The following is a 21,962-nucleotide window of genomic DNA, read 5'->3' on the forward strand; positions in this document are numbered from 1 at the left end:
GGATGGACGGAAAGTGGTTAAACTACCAAAAAGAAGAAAGAAACCGTAAGAAAGATGTCAGAAAAAATTCAAATAGCAGGAAACCCGGCCATAGAAGGCTGTTTATCATTTTCACATGTACTCCTTTCCCAACCCCATTTCGGTCAGTCTTCACGCGTTCCAGTTGTTTGATCTGACAGGAGACGCAACAAACTACATTCGAACTACGTGTTTGGTCTAAGAGCGCTAACTACCTCCGCCATAAAGGTCACGCTTTCTGCTACGTTGGAATGTAGCTTCTGTTGCAGCGCTCACTCGGGAAGAATTAGACTGGATGCCAGGCCTATACTATAGCACACTAGGCCCAGAGTTAGCCAGGGCCGAACTGAGTGCGCTATGGCAGGTATAATTTCCCCATGTTGGCACTGGGGCCGAGGAACTGGCCTGCATGTGTAGACCCTGGAAACAGTCTGGCACCCACTGGGAAGAATCAGATCTCGACAATCGTCAAAAAACTGTGCCTGCGAGTAGTGATGAAAGAAAGTAGATCCGTAAGGCAAAGCTGAAGCCTTGGCTGAACCTTGGTCGGATATATCATATAAAAGCCGTTTCTCAGAAAAAAAGCAAGGCATCGAAGATTTCATACCTTCGTAACAATAAGTATTTGTGAATTTCTTGTTTCATTCGTTATTGTGAAATTCTCGCTGTCTCTGCACTTTCCCACAGTCCAACCAAGGAGGTTACAAATCTTAGTCCAACTAGACAACAGACATGCATGTAGCAAGGCCTTGAAGACAGGAACTGATGGGATAACCTTTTCTGGGACCTTTCACCTAATTTCCTGTCAATGTCCCTCGACGTGCCTAGCGGTACCATGTGGAAAATTGTGTGGCCTTTAAATATATGATGTCCCGAAAAACCCTTTCCGCCTTGTTCGGTGGCAAATGGCCCACAGTAATAGGAACTCAAGCCGTACTCGGAGAGTCGTGTATTACAGCCGTGACTTCTGGCCGGACCAATTTGTCAGCCGCGTCGCCTCTCAGCATGTGGAACAGTGTTCGTAACGCCGGCGGCATCTTGACTGTATTACCCCTGGCGAAACCCATGCAGGAAAAACACGATCCGACATGCCGGCTTGGTCTACCTACATCACATAAGGGATTGCCTCAATCGTCTGTGCTCTTTCGATTGGATAGTTGTTTGTTGTTTGTTTGATTTCGTTTGTAATTGGTTGGTAATTCGGTTGGTTAGTCGGTCGGTGAGTGAGTGAATGAGTGGGTGAGTGAGTGAGTGAGTGAGTGAGTGAGTGAGTGAGTGAGTGAGTGAGTGAGTGAGTGAGCGAGCGAGTGAGTGAGTGAGTGAGGTTACTCAGGAGAAAATTGGGATGACAATTGGTCAAAAACGCAAAATCGGCAAAATTCCCAGCAGGAAAAGACTGTCACTGCCTGGTGCGCAAAATCGGCAAACTGCCCAGCAAGCGAAGACTGCCACTGCCTGGTGCCTGTTACGGCCCTTACACCGTAGACACAACCGGTCCTACCCGGGTCATGTTATGTGTTGAACGTGGACACTACTCGTGTGCGGTAGCGCTTTTCCTCAGCTCCGCAGCCCTGTTCTGTTTAACGCCGAGTCTTTGATGTTATCTGTTCCCAATAACTGGTCTCTCCGCGTCCCCTGACGTGTTCAGAAATCCCACTTGTAGGCGCGACACCTGCAATATGCACTTCGTTAGGTGGGATCAGGGAAGTTCACATGCCCTTCCTTTGCTGTGGGATTTCTGCCGACAGTTTGGACGCTGTGCTGGACATGGGGCGTCGTTTTCCTCTTCACCTCTTATTAACGCCCCTGTCGCATATAACGTTTTGACGAAAAGAAAACCTCTCAAGTTTATCGTATTTTCCTGTGAATGCTCTACTGGTGTTCTGTCAGCTGTGGAGTGGTCAGAACGGGCATAGTCGGACCGACGGGACCCACGGAGAGGTCAAACCTGTGTCTGATCTCCAAGCAGATTTCGATGCGGACGATCGTAACAACATCTGACACTCGGGCGTGTCTGACAGCACCTGTTGGTCCTGTCTGTCTACCCCCAACATCTGCTTGGAGATTAGTCCAGTCCATTGGTCGGTTGGGAAAGAAGGAAGCAGAGAGGGAAGTAAGAAGAAAAAGACAAAAGCTACAGAAGACATAAGCTGAAATGCACCTGACACAAATTGAACGAGCCCCCTTGATTCTTTTTGTACCCTCTACGAAAAATACAAATGATAACGTTATAATGACGTATAATCATTGATACAAGATGGAATCACCGAGGCACGAATGCACAGACAGTTTCAGTCTCTCCTCGTGAAGCCCTTCCCCTGTTTGCCCGAAATCTCACGGACGAGTGAGACTCTCTCATTAGGGCACCTAATTGCCTCGAACTTTCGGTGACACCCTATAGGCGTTATTTTGCGAGGGGGAGGGGGGTTTGGGTTTTGGAAGGATTTAGAATGAATTTATACATTTAGCAAGTTCTTAGTTGAAGTAGTGCCACTTTCAAAGTTAGATATGGGTCTGGGGAACTTCTGTCACATAGAATATGTGTTAGAAACGTCTGTTTTACAATGAGTAAAGCTATTCCCGACCTAATGAAACCGAAGGATATTATGTGCGACTGCTTTTTGCCTCTACAGACAGCACCCGACTATTTCCAGTCATAGTCGAAATTCCTTTTCGCTTCTATTTCTGAAAATGAAAACATTTACATTCCACGAACCAAATTCTGAAATGGAAAAGCTTCGGCCGTGTCCTGTTTAATAAACATCATTAGGGATGAGGTAGAAGTACAAGTGCTTTCCATTTCCCTATACCCCCATTCGGCTACACAGTCTAGATTTTATGGACACCGCTCGCCTGCGGTCTCCTTAGCGAAAATAAAATGCTCGCACCTCGATATGACAAGTTCTCAGAGTTACAAAATTGCTCTGAACACTTCTTTCCTTCCTGCATTTTTCATAGTACTGTGGACTAAATATCAACCTTCGTTACATTTGTCAGATATATATCCAAAATCTAGGTACTTTGTTTTTAATGCTAATATTGTTTACAGTTCAGAGAGTGTCATCCATAAAATCAGGTATTTCGTACCTTGGATGGAAATATATACTTCGTATATGTTTCTTAGCAAGGCGCTAGAAAACGGACAAAGAAGAAGCAAATTACATCGTTTCAACAATTTAAGTAAGACGTAAATGAGACAAAAGATATGGAGGATGTATATTGGTAGCCTCCTTCGCAGGCGTTCCCTGGAAGGCGGCCAGAGAAGCGCGTGCGGTTATAGAAAACTTGGCCAGTCAGAAAATAGTGCAAATTAAAAAGGAGCGCAAATCAACGCCTGCACCGGGAACGCCTGCAAAGGAGGCTAGCATATTGGCATTATTAGCCTCTAGCAGACTTCGGGAGGCGGCTGGAAATAGTAGATCTGACGTTTGGCGCACGGTGGTGAGAAAGAGTGCCAAGGCTGTGCACTACTAGTCTGGGAAAATCGGGCGGCCAAATAGAGAGAAAACATACCAGGGGAGTTGTACAGTTGTTCGTTCCAAAATGTACTCTCTAGTAGCGGACCAATTTCTACTCTTTCCAGCCGCCTCCCGAAGCCTGGAAGAGGCTAGGCATTATATATATCGGTCCTTATGAGAGGATGTAGAGTTTAGGAACTTCATCCCCGGTGGCCACCCCCTGATATCGGTGTATATTTTTCCAGATACACGATTTCCTTTTTACAGACACCCCACTCTTATGCTCCCCATCTAACTGTGTAGGGCTTGCTGCTACAGTGTTATAGTTCAAGGCTACTTGGATCTAGTGAAAGCCAAAGTTTATCCTTCTGCCATTTCAAACCACATATCGGTAACAGTATGGTTCAGTTTAACCTACCGGGTTGCCAAGGCGAAGCTATATTTGGAACTGTTTGGGGTTTCAACAAAAAATTCAAAACGCTCATCGAATGTACGGGACAAAAACACCTGCTCGTGTTACAGGTGGAACCGCCGCCATGTTTGACCCAAATGATACAGAGGTCAGATACATCAACGTCTCTGGTTTCCCGGTGTCAAGCCATATACATGATCCTGCCAAATACATGACTCCGACACTACTTCCAATATACCTGAGACAAGGGGTGGGAGGGGTTTAGTCGTGATGTGGGAGACTAAACCTAGCCTAACCTCAATCGTTAGTCTAACCTAGCCCTGAACAATGATCCCAACTCTAATACCAACCCTTACCCTAACCCTTGCCCTAAACCCCTGAGCTCTCATCACGAATGTGGCAGCTCAAGGATTTGGCTAAAGACCGGATCTGTGTCGTCCAGTCTGTCAGCATAGGAGCTGCTGAGATTATAGAAAGTAGATATGATAACCATCAAACGCAATAGAGGTGCCTTTATAAGTTTGTATAAGGCTTGGAGTTACAGGTCTTAGATATGACAAAGGCGCAGTTATATATTACTGTGAGCGTGCTACTTAAACCTCGGACGTTATTTCAAAGAAAGTTTCAGGATCCTTTTCACGGACACCTAAAAATTCCATATATGCGGCTTCGATAATGTACTAGTATAGCCTAGATAGAATATGTTTTAATGCAGATAAAATAGTTTTGATGATACATACTTTTGACGTGTGCAGATTTGATTAAAGAATGTTTGGATTCTTGCCTTTCGGCTCTTTGATGTTCGGAGTTTGATCTGGATTATGAAATATCGGATGTCTGTTATGAGTGAGGCACCTGCAACTCATGACAGTTGTTATTGTTACCAAACTGTTCTTATTTGAGTGGGTCATAGAAGGGAAAACAAAAGTATCAGTAACAAGCTGTACTAAGGAAAGGACGTTTAAAGTGGGACAGAACAAGACATTTACACTTCCATGACTGAAACTGAAAAAAATGATAAAAATGATAAAATTTAAGTCTCTACAGACTTAAACGACAAAAGAAATGTTATTTCAAATGAAAAGAGCGTTAACGCTTAGTTTTGCAATCATCTGAAATATGTAATGTCATTGTGAATGTGCTGCTAGTGATCTAGAAAGATTTTTAAAAAATAGTAACGAGAACTGGTGTAACTTTGGTCACATTTGGCTTGTATTCCATATACAATCCCGCCGGTCTACTTTGTAGTTTTTGTTTTCGCCAAAAGTTTAGAAATCTTATCCCTTTGTCACCAATCCAGAATGTCATCCAAGGCTGATTGACGACTAGTGAAAGAAATGCTGCCTTGATTCAATGATTGTATTTGACGTTTGCCCTAACAGATGTGCTGGTTGTTTCAAATTTATCAAGACACGTACTAGCTGACTTTTTGGCAGAACCTCTTGGGAAAGCATGGCTGTATGAAACCTAGAATCGCCGTATCGCTTTTAGAATCGGGATCTGAAATAATCATTTTTATGATGTTAAATTGATCATCAATTTATCGTTTATACATCTTCCTCGTGTATTAGTTTTTCATCACTGTCACAATCAAGATTGAAAAAAAATCCATTTGCATATTCGAAAACCGCTATAGATATGTACATCTAATCTGAACGATGAAAAATAAGGAAAAAATCTGACAGGTGACTGTAATCATGTTAGTAACTGACGAGTTTAAAATCATGTTAGTAACAACAATTTTTTGGGTCACATATGGACCTTGATTTCGCGTCACCATGGCCATTTAAACGCTTTTGTGAGGCCTGTTTCACATGAACCAAGAGTCTTCATGCCTTTGGCATTAGAACAGCAAATAAGGCCATGTTGATTTGATTATATGGATGACATCCGCGCGCGCATAAATTTTCGGCCGTTTCCAAAAAAAAAAAGTTTTCAACCATACTGTAAATCGTTCAAAACAGTTGCTAAATGAGCAAAAATATACCATAAGTTGCAAGGAAAACATTTGGAAACGATACCAATGTCGTAGAATGCCAAAATCAAAGGAAAAAAGACAAAAATGTAAAGAAATTAATTCGAAGAGTAGATTATTCGCCATAACATATTCTGTGCCATTTGCTCAACCTTCATGACCACGTAGATTTCATAGTGAAAGCAACTTTTTTTTTTGCAAAACTTTTTTTTATTCGCACGCGCGCATCAGTTTTGGGGTTCCCAGAGGATGTCATCCATATAATCAAATCAACATGGCCTAAAATTAAATTAAAAGTAAATTAAAAGTAAATCTAAAACATCTAATATAGAAGTCCAGTGCTTTCATCTTTTGCTTGTACAATTGATCGACTTTTAGCCTCACTTGGCCCTTCACTTTGTTTCCTTACTTTAAAAAGCTGACTGTTTTTTTTACAAATCTGGTTCATATGAAACAAGACCGTCCATGTTTTTGTCATCAGAACGCCAAAGATTTGTCATGACCTTGACGAAATCGTCTTAAAGTTCAAGGAAGGATTTGTAACATCTTGTGTCCTTCGTGAGGTTAAATACTTCAAGAAGGTACACTGAAGCTATAAGGACACCGGGGCTATGTATGGTGATGTGGAACAACTGTCTGTCTTATCTAATTTGTATCTCTTTTGTTGTTTCATAGTCTTTCGTGTTTTATTGTTACTCAGATTTATTTTTGTATTCCTACTTCCGTTCAACCAAAGAGATTATATTGGCCTCCTTAGTTCAACTGCGTACAAAATCGGTGTCATTTTTTATAGGAATTGCCATAGAGTAGTTGTCGTGTCGAGACGTTCGAAGAAGTATTTCTCTGCTGCTATTCAACTAAATTTTCTCTTTTGACTTTGCAGAAATCAACCCAACAAGGTGAACAAGATGGCGGCTTCTGCAAGTGCAGTGGTCTTACTTCTAGTGTACACGTCATCAGTTCATGGGTATCCCAGGCAGAGATTTCGAGTGGACTCTGTCAGTGATGCTTCTGTCGTTGCCGACTGTGCGTTTGAAGGCAACAGCCTGTGCTCCTGGACTCAGGAACAGGACGACACCATGGACTGGTCCATTCTACAGGGGTGGGACGCGACAGGGGACCCCTGGACGACGTTGCCAAGCACGGACCACACCCTGGCAACAAGTACGTGACCACGCAAGTCACATATAGTCCACCTTATTCTGTAAAACTAGATGCTTAACTTTTAATTAAACTAGAGTTCCGCCAGCTCATACTTTCACCAAATTATGTCAACCTTTATAGCCAACGAATTACAAATGTTTCTCTTTGATTATGCAAATAAGATCTTCACCTGCATAAATTGTATCAGTTGATAATATCTCCACCCAATTTCAGTCTTATTAGTGCCGTAGTAGGAAAACACAAAGTGAACAATTTTACATCTTGACCTTCCTTTTCACAAGCACTACTCACCTACTAAATATTCAGATCCATCCACAGCTTCTTGGGTTATCCTGTTGACACACATACAGACCGGTTTCATTTCCTTATTATAGGAATTGTTTCAACAACACAGCTTGCTTCTTTTTGTTTGAACGCAATTCCATAGAGTTTTTCATTTGGAGCCCTTGTATCCCTACAACGCTACATTTGCCGACGGTCACTAAGCTGATACGTGAATTCGAACTATTTTGTCGTGTAAACCTCCGGCTGGCCTGCGCTAAGTCTCTGCGTGTTAGTTTGGATAGTAGTGATTGCATGGCGGAATCTGGGACAGAACCCAGCGGGACATGGTAGCAATATGAGTCTAGTCTTTCACCCATACCGCTGAAGTAACGTGTGGTCAATAATTAAAGGGATATGTCTTGTTCTACAAGTATGTACGAAGAACAGGGCGATTGGCAAGCATTAAAAGTGAAGAGAAAGAGAGAGAGGAGACAGAGAGAGAGACGAGAGAGGGAGAGAGAGAGAGAGAATATTTCATTCGTTTATCGGTATTTCAAGCTTATAGAAATACGCAAGGTGTAAACGAAACACTATAAGCTTATGACATGTTTTTTTTATTAAATTGTCAAATGTACGCGATCTAGCAAAAAGGGGCAAGATCCGAACTTTCAGGAAGAGGAAGACAGCCAAGCACGAAAGAACGCAAGAAAGATATCTACGAAAAAGCGTTTGTAGAGTTATGCGGTATATAAATTTCTAGGGATTGTGGTTTTGCAACGTAGAACACAAAGTCGAAAATAAAATACGACTTCTCTATTAAAATGAGGTTGATACGATATCACCACTGGTTCAAAAGCACGATTCAGCGTAGGCGCAATCTTGCACATACACCGGAAATGACGTCTGCCCCGGGAAACAGGTTAGCGAGTCATTTACCCAGACTAAATAAGACCAGGATCGAGTTTACCCTTGGCGATAGAAGTCCCTTACGAAGGCACGGACAGGCGTGTGTATTAATAGTGTTGTGACTTGGTGCCTGTAGCGGTGGTTGTTAGAATAAGGCCACAGCACGTAAATTTTATGGATGACATCCTCCACAGTCTCCAAATCTAATGCGAGCGGGCGAAAAAAAAGCAACACGGGCAGAAAAAAAAATTCATTTCAAAATTTTGACTCATTGTACAAATGGCTTTGATTCAGCGGGAACATCACATATACACAGCCAGCATCACATATCACTGCATCAAAGTAAGAAGCAAAACATTAAGTCAGAGCCTTTTCTTGTCCCCTCTAGTGATAGTTATCTGCCATCCATGTTCCGGCATGGCAACAGACATATTTGCCCATTTTCGGCATGGTGACCACTGTCAGAAGGCACTAAAATTTCTTGTGTTTTTTTTCTCCAAAACCAGGCGAAAATTAATGCGCGCGCTGATGTCATCCATAAAAATACTTGCTGTGGCCTAACTAGGGCCACTCGGAGGGGACCCGCTGGGCACATGTGTACTGTGGAAAACCAGACGTTCTCTGGTACAGAAAAGTAGTATACATTGTGTATAGATTACAGAGGGCAGATTTTCACCATCTTATATGCTACAAGATCCTATAACAACAATCTTGCGATGTTCGGAAAATATCAGACATCAAAAGGGAGGGGTAAGAGAGCGCCAAATGACATTAATGCAACATGGCAGAGATTTGAACTAGCCTCAAGAATGTACAGAATATTGGTAACCAAACGCTGGTTCAGGTTGTTGCTTTCTTATCATATTCAGAAAGGCTACATCCCTGATTTAAACCGCGATTGCGCTCTATGCAAATGGTATAATACTGCATGTTTGCCTGTGTTCAGTTATATATCATTTGCAGGTTTCCAAATATATACATATGCAGAGAAAGACATTGATATCTACTAGTATATCTATATTGGTATTACCGCCCTTCGGCGTTACACACCAGACACGCGGCGCGGCGGCAGCTAGCTATTACACCCAATCTTTGCACATTTATTGCCATATATCTAGAGAATCACACTGATATATTGCATTGAACTTTGCAGGTGACGGCTGGTATGTGGTCGTACAGTCACCTGCCACAGCAACCGGCAAGCCACTTGCACGCCTGCAGTCCCCAGTAATTCCGATAGGTGACAAGGCTGAGCAGTGTTTGACGTTTCATTACCACATGACCGAGAACTACCCTGCTGATCTGGGCTTCGATGTAAGTCTGTTCTTAGACGATTCATCTATTGCCCTCCGATTGGTTAGGAACCGACCAACCACAGGGCACAATTTTTAAACCATGTAAAGGCTCCCGGTGTGATCTATTGCCCTCCGATTGGTTAGGGACGGACCAATCACAGAACGATCATTTCTTAATCAAACCCGGTGGTTTATTTCCTTCCTTTCGTTGAATTATTGATCAGCTTTCTGTTCATCTTTTAATATCGGCTTCTGTAGAAAATAAATCTATCTTTTTCAAAGTTAAAAAGTCGACTGAAGACCTTGTCACACATTCGGAACCTTCCGCCGAACACCAGCCGACCAAAGTTGTGGCCGTACAGTCTGACCAGATTTGCGGCCACGCCTTCGTATCTATACGAATCGAATAGAATTTGAGTTAAATTTGAGTCAGATGTCGCGGCCAACCACTCCCCGACCTACTGTGGGAACCACTGTAAGAAACAGAGGCGAGCAGTAGAAACAGATAAAAACCCCTGGTCCCGGGTCGGTTCGAACCCACGACCTCCCGAGCACCAGCTTCAAACTCCGACGCTGCCGACGCTCTAACCACTCGGGTCAGTTGGTAGCGCCTATAAACCCCCTCCCCCATTGTTACAGTACATATAATGTATTACTACGGGAATATAAACGTAAACGGCGTATGACATGATGTGCGTTAGGTGTGGCTATCTGTTACAATACTTTCTCTCTTTTGTAATGCACTGCATATACATGTACATGTATATTGGCCTAAGTACGTAGATATGGAGTTCTATCCATTTATCTCCTGTAGGCGAAGAACCTGCTGAATGTGTACCTGTTGTCGGAAGGCGAGCTGAAGGGTCCGATCTGGACCATGGGAGAACTGCTGTACGGCTACTGGAACCAGGCTGAACTCTCTTTCACCACGTATAAGGACTTCCAGGTACATTTGTACCTTTGAGCGTATGTAATTATAACATTAAGACAATACAAAATGTACATTTTCTGGTCATTTCTTTACTAAAGTGAATTGAATCAACCCTATATAACTCGTAGGTCGTGTTGGAGGCGGTGGTAGAGTCCCAAAACAAAGGTGACATCGCTATTGATGACATCAAACTCAGAAATCGGCCGTGTGCAGGTAAGTCTAGACATCACACTTCTCTGTGTTAATATTTGTTCGTATAACAGTATAAATTCTAGTTTTAGAAACTATAAAGCCATTTCATACGGCAGCAACGTCGGCAGAATCACTTGTGTCATTTAAAGTCGTATTCGCGTATCTAAAGATGACATCCCGTGTATAGTTGTTTTTCTACTGCTGTGTCGGTAAAGATATCGTCTTCTGATGTCCATAGATAAGTAAGATCAATGATGATATGAATCTTTATTGCATGTTCTTGCCCAGATGGGCTAAATGCACAAGAGGGTGTCCAGTATGTAAAACATTAGTATTTCATACTATTACGTACGCTATATTCTAATGCAAAAGTGCTAGGAATCTATACATTACAATAATACTATAAACTACCTATCATCTACTGTTAGTTGCCCTTCCTTCTCTCTTTTTGAAACATTTGGAAACATAATTACATAGTTTGTCTACTGTACATTCGTTCTTGTATGACATCAAGTGTTTAAACATGTCCTGCTTTGACATTTTCTTACATATAATAATGAATACTGTAAATGGCATGTTTGCTGCACCGCAGGTTGTAACCACATCCTGACGGACCGTGTGGGCACGTTCACCAGCCCGCGCTACCCGAAGCCTTACCCGCAGAACACCGACTGCACCTGGACCATCAAGGCACCGGACGACATGCGGATCCGCCTGGCCTTCGACATCATCGACATCCTGGAGGAAGAAAACTGCGAGGTCGACTACGTCGCCGTCAGCGGGTCTGAGAACGGGGACGGCGTCAGGTAACTAACTGTCCGGTCACGGGCCCTCCTGTCGTACGGCGCCGTGCATTTCCGTCTGGTCAACGGCCGCGTTGCCATTTGAAACGGTCGATGCCATATAGCAGATCGGCAAACTTAAAGTGTATTAGAACGTTCCGTCATCACCATAATGTTTCGTGGCGTAGAGGATTAGGTCAGAGGGTTACGGTTTTTGGATTATTGACCCGAGTTCAAGTCTAAATTCGAACTACATGTATGTCACTAATATCTTCCAAGAGAAAAGAAGATTCCAAGGGAAAAGAAGATGTGAAGAAATGAAAATGAAGAGTCTAATATTCGCCATACCATACACTGAGCGTTTAGTCATTTATTCAACCTTCATGACCATGTACATTGTAGCTTTCATAATGTGCATGTAGGTATTCTTTGCACGCTGGCATCAGTTTTGGGGTGCCCAGAGGTCATTCATATACGAGTAATCAAATTAACATGGACTTACTGAATTTTGACATATTCCCATGGAACCGTACCGCTACAGGCATTGTGGCAGCCTCGCGCCGGACGTCTACACCAGCCGACTTAGCGAGCTCAAACTCCAGGTCAAGTTCAGAACGACCTGGGAGAGTGGATACATGGGCTTCTCCGCAAGATACGCCATCGTACCAGGTAAGGATATACCGGCGTATCGTTATACGTAAGATACGCCGAAGTTTAGGGATCAAAGTGATACCTTCGGTTGAAGTTAGTCGTTTATTCATGAGCAGTTGAGTTGAGTATGTCTACAGTTTTGACTCTTGTTTTTTGAAGTCAGAAGATGTGTAGAATGCAATCGCCATCTGCACAATATCAACAGAACCCTTCTTCACCTGAAACTTCAAAGTCCCAGGATGCCTCTCGTCCTCCCATGATTCAACTGAAAGCACGTCGCCCTCTAGCGCTTCTCTTTGGTACAGCACGGAAAAGGTCCGTACCTTGTGCTTGAGAATGTTTCCCTTGACAGTGGAATACATCCCACTGCGTGCTCCCAAAGCAGCACAGTCGAAGCAGTAGGTAATGTAATAGTGTTGAAAGACGTGTTTGTACCAGTCAATATGACTTGGCTGAACACTTACCGAGTGAACGAACGGAGTAGTAAAGGCCTGTCTTTCAAAGACTTGGACCGTTGTTGGGCGTGGCTGTGACGTCAGGTGGGCGTAACGCTTTCTTACCCAATCAGGAAGCGGTTTAGTTTTACGTGTGTCCATACAAAAGTTCACATACTGACTGAGGTTCTTTACAACGACCTCTGCTGAAGTATCAGAGACCTCGGTTTCAACCGTGAAAGATGTCTTACCGACATTCAGCATTTTTATCGTCGCTGTCAGGATGCTGTCTGGTCTAAAGCATTTGTAGTAGGACGGGAATATTTCCCAGCTTTGAGACCGAAGGACATGTACTTCAGTAGAAGGATAACCATGTAAAGGTGATTTGAAGAAAGTCTTAATTTTCGCCTGGTATGCTAGGCTTTGGATGTGCTGTGCCATTGTCCATATCGGCACTGTTCCTGTGAGGTAACACAAAGCAAAGTGTGATTGTGATTGAATCGCAAACTGCGATGTTCAGCCTCACCTCAAAATCCTCGAAACTCACTTTCAAACTAGAAAGGTAACATTTGCAAAGAAAATGCATAATGTTTACCTTCACATGGTTTAACCCCACAAACCTCTGCTTTATTTATTTTTACCGTCAACAACACATTCATATACATATGTATGGTGATATGTAAATAATGTAAATCAACACCAGGGTGTCTGTTACAGCACCAGTTACCATGGTGACAGACGCCTGTATCTGTAACGTTATCTGTTTAGCTGGTATAACCGCACTTCGGCGCAAAACACCAGCTGGTCCAGGTCATTGACCTTATGTGTTTAGAACAACAGAAGAAACAGAGCAAATGTGTTTTCCTTCCGCGAAGCTAAACATTGTCTGCGATGACGCTACGGATCGCTTCCTATAGTTACAACTAAATGATAATAGCTGTGGCGGCTTACCTGATCTGTCAAAGTCCCAGAAGTTAAACTTGTGCTGTACCACCACTCTGTCGTCTTTGCCTGACGTCCCTTTCATGTTTGATTCAGGGGATTCTTAAAACAAAGCAAAACAAAAAGTCCATTGGACACAAATCTTCCGAAGTTTTATAACAGTTTTGGCAGAGTGGTCGAAGGTGTGTCGTGTACCAACAAAATAAAAACAACTTGGTACAAGCAGAACAAGCGCTTCAAGTATGAAATGTGATAACGAAAATGTGCTAAGTAACAATGGCAGTAAATATCACTATATCAGATTCCTTACTGAAATTGTTTTGGATGCCCCGTCGTCCGCCATGACGCTACTTGTGGACAGTTTTTCTCTGTTTACATCTTAGGAAACAAGTGCTTTACTATAAAAGAGAACAAAATGACCCCATACCTCAAACGTGTCGCAGAAAAACACAGGCAACAGGACAACACACTGTATGTAGAAGTTGCGGACTCTGACCGACTCTTGAAACTCGGAAGGCCAAGTACAAATTTAAATGGCTGACAAGGTCAAAGGATACGGAAGGTCCCACTCGTGCCCGGGGGTGGGGTGGTTGTAATAAAAGTACATGTACCTGTCTCTGCTACCAAAATTGTCAATCCTTTTTGCGGCCAAAGTCAAGAACACAAGACTTGAAACAAAAAATATCCAGTTGTGTTTATTTTTTAGCATGCCACCTCTCCTGATATGCAGTTTTCTGGTGTTTACCCAGATGCAAATCAAATTGACCATGATTTCCATATCATATAACGGGAGGGGTCCTAATTCCGACCTATGTTCCATGCAAATGCACATGCCTTTGGTAATGGTTTGTCTGACCAAAAACTCGCTCAACACGAGCTTTGATATTTACAGATAAAGATAACAACGCGTAAAGCTAAAGAGCTGTGTATTTTACTTCAGGTCAGCGCCTTGCACCCAAGCGTAAGGGTTCGCGAAACTTACGGCAGGTTTTTCGTCATTCTGCCGGTGGAACGTTCTATCGCAAAAGGGGTGCCCTAATTCCGACCTAGTATTTAACAAAGGTCAATCTGAGGGGAGGGCTTAGTATTTAAAATACTAAAACAATCTACAACTATTTTTCTGTCCCAAACAAGTCTTCTTTTTACCATTACGCGACTGGCTCCAAAGCGGCTGTTTCAAAATCAAAGCTGCGTTTTTTGACACGCTCGTCAACCCCCGAACAAGCGTCGAATTCACACAGATTTTTCACTCGTCTGTTATCGGAGCGTCGGAACTGGAACAAACTTTGTGAGATTACCGATATCAACACAGAAACTTTGTCCATTCTTGTGGTTATTGATAGGCACGTGCTCCCATGCATAACGCCGCGACAAAGATTTTTCAAAGTAGTACGGAATTAGGGGTAGGTCGGAATTAGGACACCCCCCGTTAATGTTATGAATATGAATAGTGTATTTCAGTTACTAGCATTGAACAAATAAGTGTTTAAATAACCAGTGTAGTGTAACACGAAAGCTTGCAAAGTGACAATAAGGTTACACAAAAGTTTCACACACACAGTATATAGTAGAGGGGATTCATTCCTCAAGCTACCGACATCTTGCACACGCAGTCGTCCCTCAGTAAGACATCTGGAGCCGCATAGTTCCCGTTTAGAACTTTTATTCAGCCTGTCACAAAAGTTTCACACACACACACACACACACACACACACACACACACACACACACACACACACACACACACACACAAAGAGACAACTGAAGACTGAGCCATAGATATAATGTTACATGTAATGTCGACACATTATTACAGACTTTCTGAACAGAATCATATGATGGCACAGAGAGTCAGACCATGTATATGTTCAGAATGGGTCATTTTCACAACTGGAAATTGGTAGAGGTACAAAAAACTTTGCTTTATATTAAAGCTAAAGTTGATTTCCTAAAACTGATTTGACTTCAATAGCCGTCAACTCAAATATGTTTAAATATGGTTTTCTCACCAAACACAAAAATTCAAATATTTACATTATATTCATATCTTAACATTGATTATAAATATGATATCTACAAAGACTTACAATCAACAAATATGAGGTATGGAATACAAAGAGTTTCATGATAAATTATAGTTGTGCTCTCTAAGATAAATGTAGGGAATGTAACATTAATACACAAAATTAAATTTATCATAGAAGAGAGAGATTTCATAACATGACATTGAAATGATTATGATGTAACATTGACATTTAAGAATTCAGTTAATATTAGATTCTTTGCATGGTACATTCGTTGCTTAACTTTGCTGTAATTTTTTCATTGACAATTTCTAATAACGTGGACTATCTGTCCTAATTAAACATGGTCTTCCCAAAAAAGGGAAATCAATCTGATCAAAGTTTTGCCTTCTCGATGTCAGGGACACTGGGTATACGAAAGCTCATTTTACACTGCAGTATATTGTTGTCTCCTCGCTTGACCTGAAACTTGATGGTATCAGGCTCCCTGATGTCTTCCCAGGATTCTATGCGGAGGGTGTCGCCCTCTCGCGACTCCCTCTGGTACAGCAGGTCAACACTTCGGAGGTCGTAGTCGAGAAGGTCACCACTGATGATGGAGTACGCGCCCCTCTTGGCCCCCGCCGCCGCGCAGTTGAAACAGTAGCGTACGTACTGAGACTGGTTAGTGTGCATGTTCCTGTCGATGTCACTTGGTGCCACTGTCACCGGATAGACAAAGGCTGGTTTGACATCAGACAGGTCGAATGGTTGTACCGCTGCAGGGCGTGATGTCAGGTGCGAGTACTGCTCGATCGCCCAATCAGGAAGTGGCTTCGGCCTGCGCGTCTCCCTGTCGATGTTGACCATCTGAATTTGCCGACTGACTAGTTCCTTGTCGGTGTCTCGGTCAAACATTTTCGTCTCATACATATACGAGGTTTTCCCGACGAAGATCATTTTGGCTTCAAAACGGACAGCTCTTCCCGGGAATTCTATCAGCTCATGATAGGCGGGACTGAACTGCACACTTTGGCAACGGGCAAAGCGCATTCCGTAGGCGACTTCAGCACCCCGCTGAAAGAACTGCTGTGATATGCCAAGATTTGCCATACGGTGCAGGACACCCCAGAGTGGTAACTTTCCTGTCATCCAACACAAGATGATGAACAATTAACAAAATTTTCATCATGATATGTGACCATTTCTATTTCACTTCAAGTTCAAATGTACCAGAAACAAACTGACAAACAAGCAACTAGCAGGTCATAGAAACCTTAACAATCACTATCCAAAAATTGTTGAATGTGCCCAATACTATTTCCACAGGAACAGGTGGTGTGGTCTTGTTCCTGGCCTGGGTGCGAACTGTTACTTGATATGTTACACTCTTCTTTCACTTGCTGGCTGCAAAGACTTCTTTGGAAAGCAACTGTAAGGTGCCATAAGCATATTGGATGGCACCCAGGTTAAGCTAAGGTCCCAATTACGCCGGTGCCCGTCGGGGATGTAGCCCCGGCTGGCCCCGGCCGGGTTCAGGAGTCGAGCGGGCATCGGCTGTCGTGGTCACAATTAAAAGTTTCCTTCAGTAGCATTTTGTTAGAAATTTTGTTACCCTCTTTGGTCGGTATCCGGCAGGCACCCGGCAGGTATCCAGCAGATTCTCTGACGATGTCTTGTATTGACCTATACGTAATGCAGAATTCACGTATTTGTTGTGATCATTTGATCTGTGAGGTCACACATTTTACCCGGGTTTACGAAGTACACACCTTTATTCTGTTCATCTGGTCTGTGACGTAAGAAATGTGTCCTGGTGGAATGCCGGCAACCGGAGGGGTACCTCTCGATGTTCTCACGATGAGGTCACGGCGTCTTTTTGTCAGCGGGGCCCGGGTAGAATTTAACTCAGAATTAAATTCTTATCGGGGCCCCGACGGGCCAAAAAATAGCCCGGTAGCCGCAGGGTGCCCCGCGGGGCCACGTCGGGGTCCCGCCCGAAAGTGGTAAAAAACAGCCCGGGAACTACCCGCCAGGACCCCTTTTCCCAATTGGGACCTTAGCTTTAACAGGGCGGCAAAGGATTAATAATATACTAAATGCTGTGAGACATCTAGGACTACAAAGACAGAATGCAACACCCTATGTCTTACTCTGGCTTACCTTTCCTATTAAACTCCCAAGGATAAAACCTGCTTCTGGAAACTTTCACAGCCATGTCTTCTACTGCTGAAGTCATTGTGATCACCAGATCTCCTACATGAATAGATGTATAGAACAAATAAATCAATATACAGAATCAGATATGTTTTATAAATATGATTGTCATGATGAAAGGCTATTTAAGGGTACACAAAATGTGGGTAAAAAAGTCTAAAATGTGGGTACACAAAGTTGTAGTGGGTACGTAATAGTAATAGATAAACAGGGCATGGAAGGGGTTAGCTGGGTGTGTTTTAAGTACAGGTAAGGTATAATCAACCCCAGACTGTTTGAGAGTTTTACCAGTCTTATCCTTGAGGTCATTGACTCCAGAAATTTTGATCTTGTATCCTTCAGGTTATTGACCCCATTAAGTTTTTAAATGGTTGACAAAAAATACATTTGCCCATAGAAAGAGTCAGATACTCTCTATAGAGGGTTGCTTGTAAAAAAAGTCTGTAATTCCATCATTTACAACATCGCTATCATGAATCAGAGTCATAATAACTGGCAAAACTGTATGTCTACATACTATTAGGTAAAGCTTTTAAAGGGTCTTCAGTGGTTTTTCTAGAAAAATTTTGCATGAGGGAGCAGATCGCAAGCATGGCAAGGAACGAAGCTACTGAGGGGGGATTTTTTAATAAGAGTAACACAGTTTGTAATGCTAAGAATGAATTGTTGTATTTTTTTACATCTTTACTGGAAAAAGATCATTTTGAGAAAGACTAACTGGTGTGTAAGTAACCACATAGGGTTCAATCTGAAAATTGGTGTGAGGGAGCTGGCTGGTTACATGAGGGTGCAGCTCCCTTGTTCCCCTGTTTAGAAAAAACCCTGGTCTTTATAGGTCCTCTGGATTTATTGCAGTGGTACGATATTACGTCAGATAGTTGACCGTAAGGTCATTCGTGGAATGGCCCTCCATACGATGTTACGTAAGGTTACTGACAGAGAGGTCATAACGATAACTTGTATGTAGGAGGTAGTAAAAAATGTAACTACTGTTAGTACTATCATGCTCTACAACACAGACAGTTTTCACCAGATTTCACCTATTTGGCTTTACGTTAGATGGGAATAAAAAATAGTCCATAAATAATCCTCTTTCGTGGAGTCAACACTGAACACACGACACACATTCAAGTCTACCATTTTAGTCTGCTAGTAAAACGCGTGGATATCTGGTGTATAACACGAGAGATCTTTTAACACTGGAAAAAACGAGCGTGTACGTACCGTTTTGCGTTGTCTGTCAAGATCACCAAGCGCTCACAGCTAGCTCAATACCGCGGTATACCGTGGAAACCCTCATCCGGCGTATTTCTAACCTTTGGGTCATGCCATTTTTGTGGGGGTGCTACATTTCATGTACTGAGCATTTCCAGATGTAATTGTTTGATGCTCAATAATAGTTACATAATGTAAAATGGAGCCTGCCTATATGCATACCACTCACAATGTTTTGGGTATTTTAGCCATCTAAGTAGTTAATAAGACAAAAAATAATGTTACCCTAAAATAATGGATTCCTCCAAAGGAGTCAAAGGTGAATGACCTCCACTGCTGGCAGGTGCATATGACGTCACTAGCATAAAGCACCATATAGAGCGCAAACCAGCGTGGCAAAAACTGAAAACTTTTAAGCACACATTTTTAAAAGTTACCAACGTATCTTGATACCTTACACTTACCAAAATGTGTCATTAAAACAACTACAAACTGCTAAAATTATGACATAGTATATTTTAAAAGTAAAACTATTTCTTGTGGTTCCAATTTGGTGACCATCCATTGAAAGTAGATTATTAGGGAAAAAAGGGAAATGAATTTTTTTTTTATATCTTCGTAGATTTCCGGAAGGGTTCGATAAACATCGGATCGTCCGACGAAGCGGTTCGTATGGTGAGCGTGTCCTTCCCGGGGCCTTTCTTCTCAACCGTTCCGACGCTCAAGGCAAAGGTAATTTCTTTGTAACATTCTATCTTTATTCTGGATTTGTTGCAGTGGTACGATATTACGTAAGATATCGATAGTTGACCGTAAGGTCGATCATTCGTGGAATGGCCATCCGTACGATGTCGCCTAAGCTAAGGTTATTGACCGAGAGGTCATATTGTGTTGTCTTCAACATCTCCTGTTCTAAATGTATAACATTACAGTAGACCACTTTAATTCAATTCTATGGATGACATCCCCGCCCGCATTGATTTTCGCCTGTTCTAAAAAATTCACTTCCGAGGAGCCCTTGCCTCTTGCCCGGGTGCCATCCTCCGTAGTCCATGAAGGCTAGCAACAGTAGGGACCTACAGAGTGGTAGTATAGTACTAATGGTAACTACAGAGGATGGCACCCAGTCTGCAGGTGCTCTACGGAACTAAGTACAGTGCCGCAATAGGCCAGCATGTGCCGGTTTGTCGTAACAGTCGTTATGTACTAATACAAATTCACAATACCAACTTTGTATTCCTGTGGTTTAGCAGCATTTTTGGGACTAGATCTTTCCTTCGATATACATATGTCTTTTAAAATTACGGTAATTTTAAAATAATTGTATGTAATTGTAATGTAATTTTACGTTAGGGCACGGTCACATTTCCAAGCCGGGGCCCGACCGGGTTGGTTGCGTGAACGAAAATTAAACAATTTGTATCAAGAGTAAACAAATTGTGTTTTGCTGTCTTATGTCATAATTTTCGTTCCATACGACTGCCCGGCCGGGCCCCGGGTTGGGAAATGTGACCGCGCCTTTAACTGTGCGTATATGTAACCCTGGGTCTTTTATGTACTTGTGCTGGAAGAGTATTAGCCTGGGTGCCATCTCCAGTAGTATATTCGCCAGCTCTATAACAGTTGTTATCTTTAAGCTGTTTATTGTTCATTGATTGTATTGTATTATGTGTTTTGATTATATTGTAACAAACTATCCACTTCAGGGAGACTCTTGTCCTTCCCTGCATATGTATGTTTGGTGGTTGGAAAGCCAATAAAGACTACTAATATAGTTATAGAGCTGGCGAATATACTACTGGGGATGGCACCCAGGCTAGAAGAGTATATAGCTGTACGTCACTTCGTAGACAACCATGTCAAAGGAGAGACTGAACTCCGAAAAACTCCAATCTATTCCCATCTCATGATCATCCTGAAGGTGAATAAGGAGACAGGTCAAGACGAGCGGTTCTCGGTCCACGTGGATGAGTTGACTCCGGGTAAGTTCGTGGCTGCCGTGAGGAGGACTGATCAGCAGAAGGGGTGGAGAACCAACCCCACCTTAACATGGATAGCAGAGATGGGCAGAGGTGCGTTACCTTCGACAAGAAGGTTATGTTTTCGTGACTGCGTGTGTGTGTGTGTGTGTGTGTGTGTGTGTTTGTGTGTGTGCGTGCGTGTGAGGCTGTGTGTGTATGTGTCAACAGCATAACTCGGGATCGACGGCAATGTTTAATCATAATCATAATGGGTCTGTGGAACCCCCCGGGGATCACAGCGGGTAATTAGCTGCCGGGTCTCTGGTCCCTGTCGTCGCGTGACTTCAGTCTGTCGCCACTCGCTCAGGGGCAAGTTTTGGGGCGCCCTAGTGGCTTTCCTTGGTACCGCAGCAGAATTTCAAGTTTTGATATCTCGTAAGCTGTACATGCTAGGGTCACGATTTTATGTTGGTAGATAGCCATTGGAACAGAGAATATGTGACATAGGTTTGGGCCCCCTATCAGATTGTTTTGGAGCTGCAGGGCCATTTTTCGTAAAATGTTTGAAAGATGATAACTCGAGAAGGGGTCGATGGATCGTCATGATTTTTGGTAAGTAGGTAGTTATGATGAAAAAAATCACATAATTAGATCATGCAAATCAATCATGCAAAATGCCTCATTTGCATAAATAATGGCAAACGTATAAGTAACGTTCACTCTTGTACGCGGTAGGTGGTTATGGATATTAAATGAATAGATGAAAGCTTCTTGAACAACCTTTCTCCAGCAGTGTCTGATGTGTGTACTGAGACGGAGTTCCGCTGTGCCGACCTGACCTGTGTCCCCGGGGAGTGGCACTGTGACGGCGAGCCGGACTGCCCGGACGGCTCCGACGAGTCCCCCGAGGAATGCCGTAAGTTTTTCCCTAGTCCCAAGGAGATGATGGTGGTGCCCTTGGCCGTCCTTGTGTTATTACAGATCTTTTGGTGGCTAAAAAGACATATAGTATCAAATTTGCAAGGTACATGTAGTATTAATTTACCAGGCAGTTTCCATTTGACAAGTTTGGCTGGCATAAAAAAGATCAATCAATCAATCTTTATTGCGCAACAATTGCAATGGATACAATGTATGGCAAG

The 21,962-nt window shown here is 42.8% G+C and overlaps 3 protein-coding genes across 3 annotated transcripts in view; 1 reads left to right on the forward strand and 2 right to left on the reverse strand.

Annotated features, from left to right (window-relative positions):
- The window catches only part of LOC109475839 (titin-like), a 32,183-nt gene that overhangs the window by 2,417 nt on the left and 7,804 nt on the right, over positions 1-21,962 (forward strand). Inside the window, exons 2-10 of the mRNA XM_019776637.1 lie at positions 6,747-7,027; positions 9,351-9,511; positions 10,307-10,438; positions 10,552-10,636; positions 11,208-11,421; positions 11,939-12,066; positions 19,482-19,591; positions 20,781-20,931; positions 21,614-21,736. Of these exons, the coding sequence (XP_019632196.1) occupies positions 6,772-7,027; positions 9,351-9,511; positions 10,307-10,438; positions 10,552-10,636; positions 11,208-11,421; positions 11,939-12,066; positions 19,482-19,591; positions 20,781-20,931; positions 21,614-21,736 (1,360 nt within the window). The 5' untranslated portion in view covers positions 6,747-6,771. The remainder of the gene's footprint in view (positions 1-6,746; positions 7,028-9,350; positions 9,512-10,306; positions 10,439-10,551; positions 10,637-11,207; positions 11,422-11,938; positions 12,067-19,481; positions 19,592-20,780; positions 20,932-21,613; positions 21,737-21,962) is intronic.
- Positions 12,147-13,522, reverse strand: LOC109475837. The gene is made up of 2 exons (XM_019776635.1): positions 13,434-13,522; positions 12,147-12,943 (listed from the first exon to the last, which is right to left on the reverse strand). The coding sequence occupies exons 1-2, from the start codon at positions 13,507-13,509 to the stop codon at positions 12,180-12,182; spliced, it is 840 nt and encodes a 279-aa protein (XP_019632194.1). The 5' UTR covers positions 13,510-13,522; the 3' UTR covers positions 12,147-12,179.
- On the reverse strand, positions 15,201-18,965 carry LOC109475838. Its single transcript, XM_019776636.1, has 3 exons — positions 18,869-18,965; positions 17,591-17,683; positions 15,201-16,572 (listed from the first exon to the last, which is right to left on the reverse strand). The coding sequence occupies exons 2-3, from the start codon at positions 17,664-17,666 to the stop codon at positions 15,824-15,826; spliced, it is 825 nt and encodes a 274-aa protein (XP_019632195.1). The 5' UTR covers positions 17,667-17,683; positions 18,869-18,965; the 3' UTR covers positions 15,201-15,823.

The sequence above is a fragment of the Branchiostoma belcheri genome, unplaced genomic scaffold (genome assembly GCF_001625305.1).
Source record: "Branchiostoma belcheri isolate BF01 breed outbred unplaced genomic scaffold, Haploidv18h27 scaffold35, whole genome shotgun sequence".
NCBI classification, from domain to species: Eukaryota; Metazoa; Chordata; class Leptocardii; order Amphioxiformes; family Branchiostomatidae; genus Branchiostoma; species Branchiostoma belcheri.